At 37.1% G+C, this 22,073-nt stretch overlaps 1 protein-coding gene across 6 annotated transcripts in view; it reads right to left on the bottom strand.

The window, feature by feature from the left end:
• Cttnbp2 (cortactin binding protein 2) overlaps positions 1-22,073 on the bottom strand; it is a 149,112-nt gene that overhangs the window by 68,939 nt on the left and 58,100 nt on the right. For 5 of the 6 annotated variants that reach the window (XR_007109746.1, XM_047560231.1, XM_047560228.1 and 2 more), the window contains exon 4: positions 5,929-7,588. Coding sequence is in view for 4 of the 6 variants with exons in the window: in XM_047560231.1 (XP_047416187.1) it covers positions 5,929-7,588 (1,660 nt within the window). In the remaining 2 variants the exon portion in view is untranslated. Of the gene's footprint in view, positions 1-5,928; positions 7,589-22,073 lie in introns of those variants that run through there. The other variant, XM_047560232.1, reaches the window with a different exon arrangement.

The following is a 22,073-nucleotide window of genomic DNA, read 5'->3' as shown; positions in this document are numbered from 1 at the left end:
ATGACTGGTTTTAGGAAACTAAGATGGCTGTCACGTTTTAAAAGTTTAAATTCCTCTTCTGCATTTCAGAAGAATTTGAATTTTAAAATTATGTAAAGATTTCCTCAATTTCAACATCAATCTGAAAAAGTAAAACTGATACTTTTCGGAATAAGGTAGAAATATTGGTAAGAAATAGATTTTCATTTTTGAACCATGTTTCCAATTTATACTTACTCTTATGAATTTTACACAAACCATTAAGATGGGCCTAACACTGTCAAAGAGTCTATTTACATTGCTTGAATACCCTTAATTGGGAATTAAAAGATGCTAAATGCTATTCACTATTAAGAGTCAACGGAAATTACAGGTATGAGTGGATCTAGAATACACCAGCACATATATTCAATAACAATTCTGAAGACTGTATCATCTGGTCATCTTTACAACAGGTTTAACAAACTTTTAATCAGCCAACAAAACAGGACACTCTACCATATAGTTTAAACAAAAGTCATGAGTTATCATGGTTAGATATTTCTCATCAGTATTTAGCAGCTTTAGAAGAGAATCTGTTAAGTGTATGAAGTCGGCTACATATAGCATGGAAAAGTTTCTGAATTCTTCCTTGATCAAAAGGCTGTAAAAACAGTAAAGTAAAAATGTTTATTTAATGTGGTATCTATGTATTTGTGTCTTTTAGGCTTAAATACAATGAATTTTCCAAAATAAGTCATTCTGGTTTTCTCCTTGTAGAGCCCCAATACCTCTAAGTAATATTTTGGACATGGCACATTTTTGTTGCTTGAGGTAGACTTTTCATATATCTAGGGTTATATTCTACTTGGTAAGACACATAGATGAATATTTTCTACCCTGTGCATTACTATCAGGATAGTATGTACATGCGTTACTTTAATTTGTATGTAATACTCAATTATCACGATTAAACCTAAATTATGGGCCTTTGATTATTTTAATAAATATTAAGATACATATCAAAGAAATTTCTCAGTATTTAAAAAATGCCTTATAAAATAAAACAAAGTCATTCATACAAATATTATATTGCTTATTAGAAACTGGATATTATATCTTTATAATCAATTATTTGGGCCCATAAAAAGTTTATTGTTCTTACGACTGCAGTGTCAGACAAAATTAAACTGCTCATACAATTATTACGACTGCAGTGTCAGACAAAATTAAACTGCTCATACAATTAAATATTTATCTAGACTTATTGCTATTTTCCTATTGACATTCATTAGGTCTTCTTACAAAAGTAGTATGTTTACTTCATACTTACAAGAAGGCTCTTCTCTGGTACATTTTACCTTTTGTATTTTCTTTAAAACAAACAAAAAAAAAAACAGGCCCACAAAAATTAAATCAGTACTTATTAGAAATGGATGACAAACAGAGAAATTATAAACACCAAGGAATGAAACCTTGTAAAGCAAACACAGGCAACAGCAAGGCATGGCACCGCCGTCCTCTGCAGAAAGGAGGGAACCAGGCTCACGCTTCAGTATCAGTCCGTCTCTCCAACACACACACACTCTCATACACTCTCACAATGACTCACAGACTCTCACACACACTCGTATGCACACACATTCTTACTCTCTCTAGATCTCACCCCTAGGGTCATGGTTACTGCTATTCTTCTATGAACACCAACATGCACATATTGATCAGTTTGCTATTCTTTATGTTTTGTCTTCATTTTTCTTATTTCAACACAGTTCTTGACTTTGGGAGGACACAATTGAAATATATTTTCCAACTACCTTATATATACATAGAAATAATCAATTATGGACATAATTTTCTGGGAAATCCTATTTTAATGTTAACTGAAAGATAAGGTATTTTATTTGGAAATTTTCTCACTCTTTAGAACACTCAAGAATCTTCGAGTTCTTATTCTAAAGACAAATCAGTGTCCTTGTTTTCTTAGAGAGCTGCAAGATATTTTAAAAATCCTTACCAAAAATGCTTTATAAATACCATGTATTCTTAAACTTTAAATGTTAGATGTTCACTATCCTTTCCAATTTTCTCTAGCACAGACTTATTTTTATAAACCCTGCTATAAATATGGGGAAAAATAAATTAAACCACCACGAGACTATATTGCCTGAAATTCCCAACAAGGATAAAAATGGTAATACTTGGTTAACTGGTTTAGTAGTGACAGAACAGACCTATATTCACACAGCACTCTAATGATGTTAGAAAAAGGCATTCAGCTTTACAGTGTCCCAAATGTTAGTGAGGGTAAGCACTGGGCACAACACGTCAGGGGAGGGAACAGAGAACATGCAATGGCAGAGGGAGAGGTGTTGAGAACAGCTTCCGGCATCAGCTTCAGAAGGTGGAGAAGGTTAATGTCATAGCCCAGATGTTTCTTGTATTCTGGTTTAGCCTTCAAGCCAATCGTCTATGAAAATAATTTTTAGAATATCTATTTAACTAAAGAAAAAAAAAACTGAACCAAATTGAATAAAATATGCCAAATAAACAACAATAACAATAACAAAAAGAAAACAGAAAATTCCAAGGGTATGGGAACTCAGCGGCCTAGAGTCTTCTAGTTTAGGCTTCTGTTCATCTAACACAAACATGTTCATTTGACAAGTTCAGAAGGAACAAGACATTCTAATTCATTTAGAATTTAAAACACTACTTTAAAATTTAACATTTGGCCATAAAAGTTGCCAACAGAGTTTGGGTATTTGACAATGCAATCCATTAAAATGGTAATTTCTGTCATTCCAGTCAGTCCTCCTCTGGGCTTTAACTGAGTTTTAACTGTCAGAGACAGAAGCTGACAGGACACACAGGATTAGAGATTTTAAAGATCATAGGATCTGGAGTTTCCCCAAGGAGGGAGAGGTACTGAACTATTGTTTTAAAACTCATCAGGCAAGTTGAAGACATCCTTTGGTTTGAAAGTACTGTAATTTTCTGGCTTAGTGCTTTCAATGTTGGATGACAAAGCTAACAGTTCAGAGAGAATTCACTCTGTCCAGTGATACCTAGAAAGAGGCAGAAATGGACTAATTTTGCCTTCTTACACTAAATTCGGCACGTTTTTTTCATGGAAATGGGAACAAACACCTGCTAGGTATTTGGCAGTTGTGCTCTGTCCCCATGTCCTCCTCTTAGCAACTACAATGGCATTAGTGGGTGTTTAGAAGGTTAATACCCTCCAATGGGCTTATGGCCTGGAGAGGAACAAGCTCGCCCAGGCACAGCCAAGTTAAGAAGCGGGATGCAGGGAGTTTTGGTGCTTCTGAGTTGCAATGGGTGCAGTGGCAAAAAATGGGGCAACTGGTCTGGGGGTGTAGCTCAGTGACAGAGCACTTGCCTTGCATGCATAAGGCCCTGGGTTTGATCCCCAGCACCATGGGGAGGGTTGAGGGGGGAATCTAAACGGAATGCAGAGTTGAAATCCTATATATCATTCGGAAAGTTTGGGCTGACCTACAACCACATTGTATACAGTTATACACCATCACCTAAGTGCAGTAACATTTCCAACCCCCCAAAGAGAAGGAGCTCAGTAAACACTTGACTGAAAGACTAAAGACCTCCAGTGTCTCCCTTCTCCCCTAAAAAGCCACATCTTACAAATGAATGGTAAAGAAACCTTTTATTTCATCAAAGGTAATCCTGCAAAGTTCCGAGAATACTTGGCTGAATAGCAAAGTTAGAAAACAGAAAACAAGGAACCAATTTCATACATCTTCACTGGTATTTCATTGGAACCACTATTTATATTCTCTTTGGCTCCCTGAACATAAGCAAAGGGCATTTTTCAGAGTGGTTCTGGTTCCTTTATCCAAAAGTCCACAAATATACAACATATTAAGAGTTCTCCATCTTTGAAAACTTAAAATCCTGCTGACAAATGCTCCTCAGTCATAGATGTTCATTTTAAAGCTTTCTGTTGGAACCGAAGGACATCAGTGGCTGGACCACAGACCACAGTGAGGACCCAGGCAACAACTGGCAGAACCTCAAAGTATCAAAATATGGACAGGAGAATCACAAGTTCAAGACCAACCTTAGCAATGTAGAGAGGTCCTAAACAACTCAATGAGACCCTGTCTGAAAATAAAAAACCAAAAGCAATGGGGATGCAGCTCAGTGACAAAGCGTCCCTGGGTTAAACCCCAGTACCAGAATAAAACAAAACACTGACAAAATTTATATATCTGGAATGTGTTTTTAAGTTTACAATCTGAGCAGTTATGGTAAAGATCTGCCACTGCTCCAAATGTTTCTGGAACTTGAATTTTTACAACAACCTAAAGATCTTACAGTACATTCTCTGCATGGTAGAAATTCTTCTGAATGGTAGAAAAACCCTTGTTCTGAGAATGGGTTTAAATTGTGAGAAACAGACAACATTATTCCAGTCCATGAGGAACAATGCTGTTTTTGAATGAAAAATACGGAATGTTAAATGCCTATAAAGACATCACAAAATACTACTAATGTCAATTCTAAAACAAACTCACTTAAATGCTGCAAACACCACCACCACCAAGACAGTATTGTCACCTCTATTTACTGACCACTGATGCTGTTCCAGGCTCACTATCATGCTTTGTGACATTTCCGATCTTCCTAACAGCCACCCTCCCCATGAGTAGTGTAAGCTCCATATTAAGGGAGAGAAAATGTGTTCAGTGTGGAAAAAAATCACCCAAAATGCAGTTGTAAATGGCAGAGCCCAGATTCCAACACAGATCTGAGTAACTTCAAATGCTATTTCCAATTTTCAATTTTGCTCCTTGAAATATGGATATAGCTTGCCAAAGATTTTAATTTCAAGGACACTGTTTATAATTAGATAAATAAATTCTGGTGTACTGACCTAATTACCCCATAATCAACAAGTATAGTGCTACTTGTTTTTCAAATTCCCACTCTTAAGTTTTAAATGAGATACTCTTCAAACTCTCCTTTAATTTTAAAGGAAAAGTGGTACCTTGCTAACTACTAAGATGCGTGGTAGGAATAACGTTACTTTAGAATCACATTTGCCCAACAAAGAACTAATCCAGCCTGGGGTGTAGCTCAGTGGTAGAGAACTTTCTTAGCATGTACAAGGCCCTGGTTCCATCCCCAACTCTGCAAAAACAAAACCAAAAATAAACAAAACTAATCCAGTCATGCCAATACAAAGCAATGCTTCCGCTAGCAACCTACAACAAAAGGGAAATAATCCAGTTCTTCTTTGTTCATCAGTCCCAGAGTCAGTGACTTCACAAACCACAGCTGTAATGGAAACCTTGCCTAACATGCCCACGTGCTGTTATCCATCTGTGCTCTACTGTTGGAAGATGATAGCTTCAAACAGGGTAAACGGCTTTTGAAATAAGCTAAACTTAGAACAGAGATTTAAAAACATTCACATTCCATTTTTGAGGGCAAGGAAAAAAACCTATTACCAAACTGATATTAAAACTCAGAAAAAACCAATTACAGAATAAACCTAATCAATGTGATAATCCAGAAAAGTGCTAATAATGACTTAAAAATTTTTTTTGATGTCATCCCAGAAGGGATAGATTTGAACATGTACTGTCTGAGGATCCATTAATATTGAGATCCTGTGAGATAAATATTTAATAAGAAGGGATATGCTTTCCTCCCATGGAAATGTTTTAGTCTTTCTAAATGAATGGTCTTCTTGTGCTCCAAACCACTATTTTCAGGTTATTTTAAAAGAAGAAAGCACTGTGCATAACGAAATTGCAATTCATAGAGCAAGATGAATCACCATACCCTGGAGCCTTCAAAGAAGATTACAAAAAAGAAAGAAAGGAGAAAAAAAATTAAAAAATAAAAAAAAAGTTTAAGGAAATGAAGGCAAGAGGGAGGACAGGCCACATTCTTAAAAGAGGGTGGAATATTCAATCCCTTTACCTGATGCTGTTACCAGGAGGCTGTCTGAGGCACCTGGGCTACAGGATGAAGCACTAACAGGGTTTATGGAGGAGCAAGAGGCAGTGGTGGTGGGAATGACAAGGGAGCTGTCGGAACATGCAGGTTGGTTCTGTCCGGGGGTTTCAGCAGGCCAGGCACCCACCTGAGACGTGGCCAGGGCTGAGACGGCATAGCCTGCGGGTGCCACAGTTAAATCTATGGACGGTTTTGGTGGCAGCTGAGGGGAGGATGATTTAGGGAGGTTCTCCTCGTTTATTACCCTGTTCCCTTGGGGCAAACTGGAGGGAGACGAAGCCACAGTTTTGTTATCAACTTTGGCTCCTGCATTCGAGGCCCTGCTGCTATCCATAATAACCTTGAGTTGGGGGTGTGGTGGAGAAGGAGTTTGAGAGAGCCCTGGCTTTTTCGGAGGGATAGGAGGAGGATTTCCTCTGTCAACTCGTGCTACACCGGGAGTCTTTAAACCCGTCCGACCAACTGCAGGGTAGGTGCCACCGTCCCCGGTAGGGGGCACTCCAGGTCTGGGGGGAGGACCCGCTGGAGGGCTCGTAAATCTTGACAGTGCTTGGGTCACAGTATTCCGAGCCAGTTGTTTGGCCACTAGGTTGTCACGACTTGTAGGAGAGACATCTCTTGTTGATGGAGGACTTTGGGTAGTATTTCCATTTTGGTCTGGGTCGTTGGCATTACCCTGAAATCTAAATCTAGCTGCTTGGATTCGTGGGTTCAGACCTGGATGCAAAGATGCATTGGCACATGGTGAATGTAAACTGTGCATAGGAGGAGTCTGCGAGTAATTCTGGGGAGCGGTGCCTGGTGTCTGAGCAGTAAGAGGGGGAGCACTACTGGGAACTGGGGGTGTGCTACTTGTTAGATCAGGCGTTGAGCCAGTGCTTGGTCCATTCTCCTCAATTCTGCTTGCACTTGGAGGTGGGAGAGTGGGCAGAGAGGAGGCCATCAAGTCACCATGGGAAGCCTGCCTGTCAATACCTGGTCTGACCAATGTGGCATTGGTACACACATTCCCTTTTGCACTTGCAGAAGCTAGGGGGCTCCCCGTGGAAGGCTTCGCAGGTACGGTCAAAGGCAACTTCTTCACATGGTCAGTGCTTTCTGTCACTATGTCTGTCTGGCAAGCAACAGACCTTGTCACAGGTCCTTCTGTTCCCACAGATATGGAAACCAAACGCCTATCTTTTGTCTTTCGTGGGAGAGAGAGGCTTGGTTTGCTGTCATTTCCCCTTTTCAGCTGCTCAATCATCTTCTTCATCTTGTCTATCTCCTCTTTGAGGTCAGTTGTGTGCGCTTCTTCTCGGCTCAGCTTGGCACGCAGCTGTTCCCGTTCTGTGTCAAACTCAGAGAGCTGTTTTTCCATCTGAGCTTCCATTTCTGTGCTTCTCCGTTTCTCGGTGGAGAGCTCCTCTTCTAGTTCATTCATTTTCTTCTTTTCCTCCTCCAGTTTGGCCATGACTTCCTCCAGCTTCTGGGCCTCCTCTATGACTTTGCCCGAGAGCTGCTTACACTCCTTCAGGAGCATCAGGACCACGTGCTTGTTCTTGCCCCGCTCCTCCTCGAGGCGGGCCGTCAGCTTCTTGTGCTCCTGCTCCAGGGCTTGCAGCTGAAGCTTTTCCATTTCCAGCTGGAAGATATGCACAGGAAGACCCAGATTAATAAATGGAATATGCTTTTTTACCATAGAAGAGCTTCTTATGAGATACTAATTATTTTTCTAATCAATACATGGTTTGGGTTAGTAAAAATGCCACATTTTCAAAATGCACTGTCATAAAAAAGACAACACTTTGAAGATCCATTAAAATGAGAAAACAGCTGCAAAGGACTATGAAAACCACCTAGGTTATGATAGAATTGTTTTAACTGTTAAAGTCAACTATAGAAAAAGAAGAATCAGATGCTTTGAATTGCAGCAGAATTCAGAAAGGGTTGTTTTTTTTATTAAGAACAGAGCTCTGTGAAGGAACTGGTGATATAAAAAAAAGGTTCAATGCTTTAAAATGACTACCTAATCTTTGAGGCATTGATTGTGAAAAACGCTGAAAAGAGAGGACTTCAGTTAAATTCTAAGCTCCTGTATTTACTAATTGTATTACTTAGGTAAGTAATTTAACATGAGAGTCTTATGATGGTTTATTGTGGAAATCCTATGAAATCATAAGTTGATTTTTTTGAAAATAAGAGAGAGCTGAAGAATTATCTGACCAAAACTATAATTAGTGTGAGGAAACCTAAAGTATGGTCCTGTTGTCTACTGGGTCCTCCCTGGTGTTTCTTGAACATGGTTCTGCCTCAGGGCCTTTGACCTTGCTGTCCTCCTAGAATCCCACCATGCACCTGCTGAGGCAGTTCCACACTAACGGTGTGTGCTACACATGTGGAGACCAGCTGAAGTAGCGAGTGGGGCAGAACTCCAGCCCTTTCCTACTCACCAGGCTGCCCACATGTGGAGCTGTATCTGCCTTTTCCTTCACATAAAGGTACTGACCTTTCGCCAAGCCACAAGCCCTGAGGCTTCCGGCTCCCAGCAAAGAGACATCTTTCTAATTGATAAAGTCAGGGAGCTTTTAAACACCTTTCCCTCTCCAGATGGGGATTTCCCTACGCACAAAAGCACCCAAGAGCACAAAAGCCTGGCTCCTTTCAACTTCACAGTGAATCCTTTCTCATCACACTGGTGAAGAGAACAGTCCCAGGCCCCCACTGTACCTGTTCCCCTTGTTCAGCGCCTACCTGGTCCTGCTAGAGTGTGACCTTGTGAGAACAGGAACTGTGGCTTCTTTGCTATGCACCCAAGACCTAGAACAGTGGCTGGCATCAGCGGTGCTTAAACTGTTGAATGAATGAACATCGTTCCACAGAAATAACGAATTTCCAAACACTGACAGATGTTCTCGGCACGTGGGCGGCATTACAGTCGCCCTCTTCTAACATGTTCTTAAGGCGTTCTCTGTCACAAACCACAAAGGACACCCCTCCAGCTAGGGTGCAGTAATCATATTGGCCCACGTGCTTCAGCTGCTCAGTTAAGGTACTTCACTTTCCACTAGTGGTCCGCAAAGGGCTTTAAGGTTAAAGTAGGTCTGCCTGGTTAAAGACAGGGAAGGATTTTTTCCCTCCTCTAGATAACAGGGACACCTCATTATCTTGTACTCTGCTTTACTGGGCTGGGGTTTTTTGTTTGTTTGTTTGTTTGCAACAAATTGAAGGTGTGTGGCAATTCAGCATTGAGCAAGTCCATGGGCACCATTTTCCCAAAAGTTCAGATGACTGGTTAGCATTTATTTGCAGTGAAGTACTCTTAAATTTTAAATATTGTTTTTTCACACATAATGCAATCACACACACTTAATAGGACAGTGTAAATGTGATTTCTATAGATATAGAAGTTGTACAACTCATTTTATTTTGACACTCACTTATTGCAGGGATCTGGCAGAACCTGCAATGTTCTCTAAAGAATATTTGCTGAAGTTAGATCCTAATCACCAACAATAGAGGAAGGGGACACTGCATGATCCATCAGTTATGAGCATGTACCTTTGCTATGAAAATCCTCTAATCCATTCCTCTCAGTCAGTGTTGGGACCAAAGGGAGAAAACGCCTTACTGATCAACTAGGGGTGAGAGGCCTTATTTATTCCTGCTAGGTGCTTCCTGCTTTGAAGAGTAGTTGTTGAATGGCATTGAGAAATGGGTCTCACCCAGATGATCAGGAATATAGATAATTTCTCAGGAATGATGACACATTCGCTTTCTTCTGTATAAAATTCTGGGATGACTTTCTAAGTAGATTAGGTAGGACCTGGGGAACAATTAGTGCAGTCACATAATATATTTGTATGCATATTTTATTCATATGGGTACATCACCAAAAATTTGACTTATTATTAAAGAATGACACAATAGTATTTTATGTTAATTTCAACAAAAAATTCTTATGGTAACATAAGAAAAACCACAAACGAGGTCAATTTTCTGCCTTTTTTATCTTTTTAAAAATTTTGATAGACTGCATCTTGATTCATTGTACACAAATGGGGTACAACTTTTCATTTCTATGTTTGTGCATGATATAGATCCACACCATTCGTGTAATCATACATGTACATAGGGTTATGGTGCCTGTCTCAGTCCACTATCTTTCCTTTCCCCACCCGCTCCCTGCCATTTCCCTCTACACAACCTAAAATTAATTTTCTGCTTATTTTTAAAATATAAAAATTTATCTCCGAAGGTGAAAAAAACATATGTGTTGTTGAGTTTTAAGAGCTATTCTTATTTAATAAAACAACTACCTAGGGGCCAAGTTAGTGATTTCCCTAATACCATCCAGCTAGTCACTGTCAGAACCAGAGTGATCTCTCAGGATTCTACTTGCTTCAAGTTTTTCTTACTATATCACACACTTTGCCAATGGTATTTCTTCACTATGGATCATCACATTTTATTTTTTTTCTTAAGTCCTGGGAATTGAACTCAGGGACTTACACAAGTTAGGCAAGCACTCTATTACTGAGCTATATCCCCAGGCCCTGACCTCATTTGTAAACTTTTATTTTGACATAGGATCTTGCTAAGTTGCAGAGGCTAGGCTCAAACTTGTGATCCTCCTACCTTGACTTCCTGAGTTGCTAGAATCATAGGCATGTGCCACCATGGTTGGCATCTTGCACTTTAGAATCAAATTGAAGACAGAGTTCCAACTGGAGAGCAACTCTACTCATCTGTGATATTCATACAGAAAACTCTACTACGACAAAAGCAACCAAGATTCTTTTGCATCTTTGTTCTTCCATCATTCATGCCTTATAAATTCTATCTCAGACTAATACATGTCTTTTTTAAACTCCCTCCCATCAGAGAGCAGAGTACAGAAGAGATGTTATAACTGATGCTCCTACAGACAGAAGACACCAAATTTAATTGAGCTCCAAGGCCATCAATCATTCTACCTGTTTAGTTTCCTCTACCATTTACTTTGGGGGACATTTCAAACTTTTGCTACTTTCCCCGAAACTTCACCCAAAGACCACTTAAAGGACTTCCTTATCAAGACAATTTAAACTCACTCCCTTTTCATCCCGTCTCCTCCCTTAAAATAAGCTCACTTTCTTTCCATCCTTCTTTCATTTCTTTTTTTAAATAGTCAGTCTCTATGTTCTTCCCTTCAATCTTAGAACAGTTTCTATTTGTTCAACCTTAGACTTTTCTTCAACAATTAACTTCATTTTTTCCTGCCACATCTAGGATCTGCTCCAGCAGTAATCACATTGCACTTTATAAATATTAAATATCTATCTCTGTAAGTTCCTTCAGCTTTAAAAATTATTTTTATGGGCTGGGGTTGTGGCTCAGTGGCAGAGTGCTTGCCTAGCATGTGGGAGGCACTGGGTTTGAGTCTCAATACCACATATAAATAAATAAAACAAAGGTTCATTGCCAAATAAAAATATATATTTCAAAAATTATTTTTATAACAAAAGATTCCTTGACTATTTTGCAAAACATTTTTTGTGTTAGAGAGACTAAGAGATGTTAGCACCAAGTTTTGATCCCAAACATCTTAGTTGTATGAACCTGATAAGTCACCACTGGGAAGATTGGTTCTGTATGACTCCCTTGTTTGCACAATAGAGCAAAATAGTAATTACTTCAGAGTAGTAAAGGAGAGGAGGCATGTATTAAAGAAAACTTCAGGAGGCCATTGTTTTGGGCTTAGTTCGTATACTAAAATGGACTCACACTAGAGCTCCATATCACCAACCTGAAACTCTTTATCTAACTTGCAAGAAATAGGATTGGAGAGATAACAGCCAAATTTCTCAAACAGGCCAGTATCAATTGGCATGAAGTTCACTCTGCTTTAATTCCTACACAAAAGAAGCAACCCGATATTACCCAACCAGGTATTTTCCTATTCTGATCCCCTCCTTACAAGGGAAGTAACTTTGAAATAACCAGTCCACCATTTTTTGATCATTTGTTTCTTCTTTCTTTGGATTTTCTGTCTATAAAAACTCTTTTATTTAGGAGTATAATTTGACAATTCTAAAATGTGTCACAGAAAATTCCATTACCAATAAAGGAAAATATTGTTTATTAGATAACTTGCCTATAGAAAATAATTATAAGTCCTCGAAACAAAAATAAACTATAATGATTTGAATGCTCTTGAAAGCAATGAATGTAGTGGAAATGGTAGAGGAATAAATTCTCCTCTGAGAAAGAAACCAATAACACTGGGTGGGATTTACCCTTGTGTAGCTCTTCAACTGGTGGCCATTCTCTATTCTGGTAGTGCTAGAAGCTGAAGCTGAAGCACAAAGTGCCACCTTGATCTACTTAAGGAGAGAATGGACGATGGAAGGAGGGCTGCCACAGTAAACTACTAATACACATTCATGGGGCAGACCACACACAGAACGACATGGTGGCTCCTGAATGGCCAAGGGAACACAGCAAAGACGTTGGCTATTACCAACTGCAGAAAGACAGAGTGTAAAGTTATGAATCTCATCAGGCTGTTTACGTGAACAAAATATAAATCTTTCAGAAGATAACAGAATCCAGAGTCTGTACTATAGCATTCTTAATGTTTGAAATATGATTTAAAAAATCAGCAAATATGCAAAGATACTGAGGGAAAAGCCCCAGAGATTTCCTCCAGAGAAAAGCCGTCAATGGAAACTGGACCAAAGGTGATCCATATTTTAATTAGCAGATAACAATTAGAGCAGCTATTTTCAAAGAACATAGTCACGCCATATGGTTGAAGATTGATAATTATCATTAGGAATAAATTATGAATATAAGGAGAAATCCAAAAGGGAAAGACAGAGTATTTGAAACTAATGATATGTGATATGATCATGAAAATAAGACAATAAAATGGTTCCCTCTGGGTTTAGAATTCCAAGAAAGAAAGGGAAGGAATAAGGAAGAAAATGGTCATAATGAGTGAAGAAGAAGAAGAAATGAGGAGAAGAAAATATAAAACCACCAAATGGAAAAATCTAGAACTAAAATGTAAAATACCTAAAATGAAATAACTCGATAAATGGACTTAATAGATTTGAGAAAGCAGAATAAAAAGGACAATGATTTTGAAAATACTGTAAAACAAAGAATCTAATTTGAAGAACACAGAAAAAAATGATTTAAAAAAATGAATAGCACCTCAGTGATCTCTAGGACAATATAAAGTGATCTAAATTCCAAGTAATTGCAGTTTCCAAAGGGGAATATGGAATGGGAAAAGAAATATCTTAGAAGAAAAATGGCCCCCAAATTCACACATTTTATGAAAAGGCAAACTATTAAATCCAGAAAGCTCACCAATCCCAAAGCAGGATAAATATAAAGAAAAGTATACCTAGGTATAGCATGTAAAAATGCTGAAAACTCTATGAAAAGATAAAAAAATAATCTTAAAAGCAGTCTGAGAAATAAAGAGAACTTAAAACATAAATAAGATATAGAGAGGAAAATACTATAAAATATTGAAAGGAAAATACTTCTAGAAGTAAAGGAAGAAATAGACAAAAATAATTTTCCTCTTATGAATAAGAAGCCTAGGTTGAATCAAATCATTAAGTGTATATAGAGCCGATTAATTCTATGAAAAGTCACCTGGCCATTGATATTTATGGATAGGAACACCCCAAAACTATAGAAGATGCGGTCTTTTCAAAATGCACTTGCTGAGTTCTTGAAGCTACCTGTAAATTTCAAAAGGTGATAACCTTACTGAATCTGTTCTCTTATCACAGTAGAATTAGAAATAAAGCACAAGCTATCAAGAACTCCAAGATTGAAAAGTAAAACAACTTGCTTCTAAATAGTACAAGGGTCTAAGAGGAAATCACAAAGGAAATTAGAATATATTTCAAGCTGAATGAAAATGAAACTACAACATAATACACCACACCAGATTTGTGGGATGCAGTGAAAACAGCCCCTACAGGCAGCTGGACATGCTTACATTAAAAGTCATCTCAAATCCATCATCTGAGTTTCACCTTCAGCTAGGAAAAGATGAGCAAATTAAATCCAAAATAATTAGAAAAAAATAACAAAGAAATCAATGAAATAGAATAGACAGAGAAATAACAAAGTCAAAAGTTGTTTCTCATCGAAGAGTCTAAAATGTTTTTAAACAGCTAAAAAAAAAATATCGAGAAATCGAAAAAAATGTTACAAATAACAGTAATGAAAGAGAGGATATCACAACAGAATGAACAAACAGTAAAAAGATAATATCATGTAACTTTGTGCCAATAAATTCAACAAATGTAAAAAACAATCAAATTTCTCTGAAACACAACTTTCAGAACTAGTATACAATGAGAGAAAATCAGAATGTCTTTGTATAATAAAGAAACAGAACTTATTATTAAAAACTTTCCCCCAAAGAAAATTCCTAGCTTATAACACTTTACTAGTAAAGTCTACCAAACATTAGCAAGAAATGGAGTCAAACTTATACTCTCTTTCAGAAAAAAAGGAAGAAATGCTTTTAATTAATTTTACATACCAAAAATTATTTTAATGTAAAACCAAATATGTATATTCTTAATTTACATTAAAAAAAAAAACTTTTCTGAAAACAGACTCAAAACTCCTTAGCAAAATAGGCAAATCAAGCCCAGAAACATGAAAAGGTAACCTCATAAGATTCACTTCAGGAAGAATGATCTCGCTGATAAGTGGATGATGATACATAATGGGGTGTGGGAGGGGTTAGTTTTAGGGTTAGAGTTAGGGTTAGGGAGGGGGGCAAGAATGGGGGAAGGAAGGACTGTATAGAGGGAAAAGAGGGAGGGGAGAGGTAGGGGGAAAGGGAAAAAATAACAGAATGAATCAAACAACATTACCCTATGTAAATTTATGATTACACAAATGGTATGCCTTTACTCTATGTACAAACAGAGAAACAACATGTATCCCATTTGTTTACAATAAAAAAAAAAGATAATCACTAGGTTTGACATGGAAAAAGGAAATTATTTTAATCTGTATCTGATGCTATAAAATGCTGCTTATTATAAAGCATTTCAAATAAACTTCAACTTGGATACTTAAAAAAGAAAAAAAAGATTCACTTCAGGAATACAAGTTGGTTTAATACTAAAAAATCAATCTGTGTAATTCATCATATTGAAAGAAAAAACAGAAAAAAAACATGATTATGTCAACAGATGCAGATAAACCATTTTACAAAATCCAAAACCCATCCAGGATTTAAAAAAAAAAAAAAAAAAAAAACTTTCAACAAATAATAGAATGAAACATCAAGGAGATAAACAGTATCTATAAAAAGCATAGCTAACACTGTATTTAATGAAGAAACACTAAATATTTTCTCCCTAAGAAAGAAGAAAAGAAAATGAGACCAGGGCTCACTATTTTCAACACTGTACTGAAGGCTCTAGTCATTGTGATGATAGGGGGTGAGGGAGCGGGGAGCCAAAGGTGGGCAGGCAGTCTGGCAGGTATTTGGAAAGGCAGAGGTAAAATGTGTTCTATTTAAATATATCATGCTTATTCACTTAGAAAATCATGTATAATATGTCAAATAGCTGCTAGAATTAATAATTTGGAAGACAACAGGATTCAGCATTAACATACATGAATCAACTGAATACCTGTGTGTACTGATGACAACATCTGGAACAGTTATTTATTTATTTTTTTTGATACAAAATAACTTCAAAAAATAAAAAAAAATAAAACCAATAAAACAATATTATTTTCCACTATACTGGAAAATAATAAAACATTGCTAAGAGAAATGAAAAACTAAGCAAATGAAGAAATATACTATATTTGAGGGGTGGAAGACTGAATTATCAAGTCAATTCTCACAAAATTAGTGTTCAATTTAAATGAGATTTCAATTCTTGTAAATTTTTGGAGAAATGAGTGAACTGATTTTATTTTTTTATGGAAGCACAAAGGATCTAGAATTGTCAAAGCAACGTTGATAGACAAACAAATGTTAGAAGACCTCCAGTCCCTATGCTTAAGAATTTACTATAAAACCACAGTCCTCATTCTCCTGGCTGAAGTTCTGGTAGAGGCAAGACTAATCCATGATGAAAAATGAGTCTTTAGAGGTTGCCTGAGTTGGGGAGGAACTAAGTAGTGAAGTCCTTCAGGACATTTCTTTCTCTTTTCTTCCTTCCCTCCCTCCCTCTCTTTCTGTCTTGGTACTGGGGATTGACTCCAGGGACACTCTATCACTAAGCTTTATCCCCAGTCCCTGTATTTTCATTTTTTATTCTGAGACAGGGTCTTCGTTAAGTTGCTAAGGCTGGCCTCAAACTTGGGATCCTCATGCCTCAGCCTCCTGAGTCACTGAGATTATAGGTGTGCACTACCATGCCCAGTTTCTCCAGGAAACTTTTTCTAGTGAAGGGAAGATTCTATATCTTATTAGGTGGTTTGCTTTCAAAATTCATCAATGTGTACTCTCAAGACACATGTAAATCTTTTTCTTAAAAAATAGCAAACAAAACTTGGGAGGCTGAGACCTAAGGATCACAAATTCAAGGCTAGCCTCAGCAACTTAGTGAGGCCTCCAGTAACTTAATAAAAATAAAAAATAAAAAATAGAAAGGACTGGGGATGTGACTCATTGAATAACCAAAGCAATCCTTAGTGAGAAAAGTGAAGCAAGAAGCAGCACAATACCATACCTCAAATTATACTACAGAGCTATAGTGACAAAAACAGCATGATACTGGCACCAAAAGAGGCACAAAGGCCAATGGAATAGAATGGAAGATACAGAGACAAACCCAGATAAATACAGTTTTCTCATACTTGACAAAGGGGCCAAAAACATACATTGGAGAAAAGACAGACTTTAAACAAAAGGTGCTGGGAAAATTGGAAATCCATATGTAACAGAAAGAAATTTAACCCCTATTTTTCACTCTGCACAAAACTCATAGTGGATAAAGACCTAGGAATTAGACTAGAAACCCTGAACCTGCTAGAAGAAGATGTAGACCCAATACTCCAACATGTTGGCTCAGGAACTCATTTCCTTAACGAGACTCCTAAAGCACAAGAAGTGAAATCAAGAATCAATAAATGAGATGGCATCAAATTAAAAAGCTTCTTCACAGCAAAGGAAATAAGAGCATAAACAGAGAGCCTACAGAATGGGAGAAAATCTTTGCCACCTGCTCCTCAGATGGGGTATTAGTATCTAAGATATACAAAGAACTCAAAAAACTTAACACCAAAAAAAAAAAAAAAAAAAAGAAAGAAAGAAAACCAAATAACCCAATCAATAAATGGTCTAAGGAACTAAATAGATACCTCTCAAAAGAAGAAATATGAACAGTCTGCAAATGTATAAAAAAATGTTCAACATCTCTAGCAATTAGAGAAATACAATTAAAACTACACTGAGAGTTCATCTTACTCCAGTTAGAATGGTTATTATCAAGAATACAAGTAACAATAAGTGTTGGTGAGGATGTGAGGAAAAGGGTGCATTCATATATTGTTGGTGGGATTGCAAATACTCGGGAAAACAGTAATGGAGATTCCCCCCAAAACTAGAAACAGAACCATAATTTGATCCAGTTATCCCACACCTCAGTATATATCCAAAGGATTTAAAATTAGCAATTAAAGAAGAATGATTTTATGACTTTTGTCAGTAAATGGAAGGATTTGGAGACCATCTGGAGACCATCATGTGAAATAAATTAATCCCCAAATAACCAAAGGTTGAATGTTTTCTCTGATATATGGAAGCTAATCCATAATAAGTTGGTGGTGGGGTGGATCATTAAAAAAGGAATAGAAAGAAGTTCAATGCAGTATGCAAAGGACAATGGAGGCAAGGGAGGGGAGATAGGTAAAGGAAAGACAGTGGAATTAATCTGACATAACTTTCCTATGTGCATATATGAATATACCACAGTGAATCTCACCATCTTGCATATCTATAAGAAATTAATTTAAAAAATAATTATGGTTAAATGGCAGAAAGATCAGTAGAGCAGAGGGAAGGGAGCAGGCGATGGAGGAGGGGAGGGGATGGAAAGGTATTGGGGATCAGAATTAGAAAAAGGTATATTCCATTCCATGCTATATAATTATGTCAAAATGGACTCCAGAGTCATGTGTAACTAAAGAGAACCAATTTAAAAAGTATAAAAAAGAAAAAGAACGTAGTGCTCCTGGGAGAAATAACTAATTCCTTGGGTTGGGTTAGGGAAAATAAGAGTTTGGATCATTCTAATGCAGAAAGCAAAAAGTACTCAAGGAATCATGGGAAAATATCAAAAGGAGCCAATGGGTAATCGGGGATGATTTTGATCAGTAAAACAGATAATAATATCAGATGGATTTCTAACTCACTGAATAGGAAACGTGATAATAAACAAGTGAATGGAGAAGGAAAATCCGTTCTTTACAGTAAATGTGAATAACAAATGTGGAAGGAATGGTTGGGTTGAAAAATCATCAGTGATTTCTAAAACTATGGGTGAATAAATATGTAATAAATAAGAGGATATCTGCAGAATCTCAAGGAGTTCCTTTAAGTTACTTATTAATTGCAAAAGGAACAATAATAACTGATCAGTGGGGAAAACCTGGAAGACAACACCTTAACCAGATAATCAATGTCAGCACCAGATGATTTGGTTGGGCAAACATTAAAATCATATGTTTTTGAACTCTCATGGTAAAAGATAAAGAATACAACATCACTTCTGTGGTATTCCCACCCAAAATGCACAAACTTAATCTATCAGTAGGAAGCATTAGACAAACTGCAATTAAGGTTTTACAAAATACCTAGCCTGTGCTTTCCAGAAATAACAAAGTAAAAAGTAAAAAATGGGTGAGAAACTGTTCCAGCTTAAAGGAGATTAAAGAGACATGATTTAAATGCAATGCACAACCTTGAATTAGAAAAATTCTATTAAAGGCTTTGTTGGAACAACTGATGAAAAATTAATGTTTAGATTACATAAAATACTGTATCAGTGATAATCATCCTGATTTTTTAAAGTGTATTGTTATTAGGTCAGAGATTATCCCTGCATTTGGGAAAAACAATATATCTCTAATTTACTTTGTCCACCATTTCAGAAAAAATCATGTGTTTGTGTTTGTGTAGAGGAAGGGAAGGGATAAGAATAAAGTAAATGGGGGTAAAATACAAATAACAGATTTAACTAAAAGGTGTGATATTGTACTATTACAATTTGTTCTACAGATTTAAATTATATCAGAAAAAGTTTTAAAAAACTAAGCTGTACTTTGGAAGAAAGCTACACTGTAAGAAAAAAAATCATATAAGAAATAGAAATGGTAACCCTTTACAGATAAGGAAGAATCTCTCTTAAGTCTCAAAGATAAAAAATGAGGAGGACCAAGAAAGAATGACTTTCTTATGCATTGAGGAAGTTCTGACTCATCAAAAAAGGACAAGTCTGAAACCCACTGAGAGACAACTACAAGAAGGGGAGAGAATCAGGTGATGTGGGGGATTTATGTGTCTGAAGCATTCCCATGGAAAGGTAGGCAAAGCTACTGTAGGGAGGGAAAGCCATCCAATAAGTTTCCAAAAAATAGGTACCAAATAACACTGAAGGTAGAATGACATTTCATTAAAAATGTAATAAGATGGTAAAGCGCTTGCCTGGCATGCAGGAAGTCCTTGGTCTAATTCCCAGCACCACATCAAAAAAAAAAAAAAAAAAAAAAAAAAAAGGTAAATATTGATGCCATGTTTTTAAAAATTTTAATATGGTGAATTAATATTGAAATTATTATTCTTTATTGTTGCTCAAAAACCTGGTCCCAATTTTACTAAGTTTTATGAGCCCAGAAAGTTCCTCAAACTACCAATACATGTATTTTCTGCTATTGATTAAACTGAAAGATCTTAATACATTGGTTTACATTTCCTCAGGTTTATTCTCCATAGTGTGTGGGAAACTGGCCCATTTTAAGCAAAATCCTTTTCTGATCCTTATTAATATATTCTGACTGTTTCTCAAACACTTAGCCTTAATGTTGTTAGCTCTTTGTGAGGCATGAACTGGATCCGTCTTCTACCCTGTAAAGGTTAATAGCTGGTTCTTTGATCTATATCACATGAACAAGTTTTTGTTTTTCTCCTCTAAACTTTTGCATATTAATGGGATCACAACACCAATGGGGGAGGTATGTTAAAATTTGTATCCTTCAATCAAAAATGCTCTGAAGAAAGAGCAAAATGTTTTAAAAAATGAAACTATTAAGAATTTTTAATTTTTTTCTAGCATTGAGTATACTAAAAATGAAGTTCCCAAGTCTGAGAAGCAGATCTCCAAGTGGCTGCTCAGCTTTGAGAGGCATGTAGCACAGGGGTTATTTATGTCTGTGAACTTGGGAGGCTGCTGACTGTGTTCAAATCAGCAGGCAGTTGTTCAAATCGTCTATGGCTCACTTTGCTCTTGTCTAAAATGAGGGCACGACAATAGCTACTATATAACATCCTAAGGATCTCATGGGTTAATTTGACAGAGAACAGCATATGCTAAACAGATGTCCTGTTGGCACATATATCTAAACTTGTACCATAAACTCACTGGATTTGACATAATCTCAAAACCCCACTCTTGTCCCCACCAAGAGTTCTTGATTCTGTCTTATATTAACTTTTCTTATCATCAAAAAATTAACCTCATTTAACTATCTTTAATAAAAAATTTGTAAGAATTGTTCATCACTAGTCGTAAATGTGCACTTGTTTAAATTGGAATGATCTGAATATTAGTTATGCTTATACCCTTAAATGCAAGCAGTGTTTGAAGAAAAAACATTATATACAAAAAACATTATGGTCTCCTAAGGATATAAAAATCCACAACCTCTATTTATTTGATTCTCAGACTCTATGAAAAATTTAAAAAGATGATCAGATATCAGATCAATACTAAATTAAAAAAGAGCCAAGTAACCAAAAAACTCTAATAATAAAACGTACTGAAGCATATATAAGCCACTGAGATCCAGTTTCCTTTGTTATGATATTGTCCAGTTTATATCACCTACTCACAGTCACATTCAAGTAGGGGCTGAAGGGAATGTTGCAGAGTAGTATCACCAAACACTCTTGCAAAGAGTAGTGGACTGTGTGGAAGGGCTGACGGTTTGCTGGGTGGTAGCTGGGTGAGAAAGTAGGCGGTAGCTCCCAGAATAGCACCCAGACCTGGAGCCTTGATGGTGGGGAACACACTTCCAGGGAATGAAAGGGAAAACCATGTAGGTGGGAGCAGGGCAGCAATGCAAAGGCAATTAGCTCTAATTCAAAGTGGAAAACCAAAAGGAAAGTAATTATGGTCATTAATAAATGAGAAAGCACATTGCATGTTTGTCAGAGCAAACAATTCTCCTGTAAGTCTATTCCTTATTGCTTCCTCAGATCTCTCATCTCTCAGGGCATCCTTTTCTTCTTCACCTGGTCACCTCCATTTACCTCTTCAATCCCAGTAAACAAATATATCACAATAAGATGTATTAAAAGGTATTTTTTTGACCGGCATGGTGGCACATGCCTGGAATCCCAGTGACTTGGGAGGCTGAGGCAGGAGGATCTTGAGTTCAAAGCCAGCTGCAGCAAAAGTGAGGCACTAAGCAACTAAGAGACCCTGTCTCTAAATAAAATACAAAATAGGGCTGGGGATGTGGCTCAGTGGTCGAACGCCCCTGAGGTCAATCCCCAGACGGCCCCCTCCAAAAAAAGGGTATTTTCCCCCTCCTCTTCCTATCAAGGTCTCTAGCTACCAGTCAGCAATCTGGACTCCTCAGATCTCATATGCCCCTTCCTCATAACCTACCGCCTCAAGAGAAGAAAGATAAGCCCTGGGAATGGAGGTGGGGGGGCTTGCCTGGAATCTCTTTACATGGATCAGGCAAACTGCCCTGTCCTCAAAATCCAGTTCCTGCCATAGACCTGTCTCCAGTTCTCCTTAGTAATTGCTGTGGAATGCTCCTGAGAAATCAAAATGCATTTTGAAATTTAACAATGAATTATACAAAAGTGGGCTATAATAATCATTCAGGTACAGAAGAAAACACAGGAAGGA

The sequence above is a fragment of the Sciurus carolinensis genome, chromosome 8 (assembly GCF_902686445.1).
Source record: "Sciurus carolinensis chromosome 8, mSciCar1.2, whole genome shotgun sequence".
Taxonomy (NCBI): domain Eukaryota; kingdom Metazoa; phylum Chordata; class Mammalia; order Rodentia; family Sciuridae; genus Sciurus; species Sciurus carolinensis.
The sequence above is the reverse complement of the archived record's forward strand: the minus strand, read 5'-3'. Positions and strand labels throughout refer to the sequence as shown.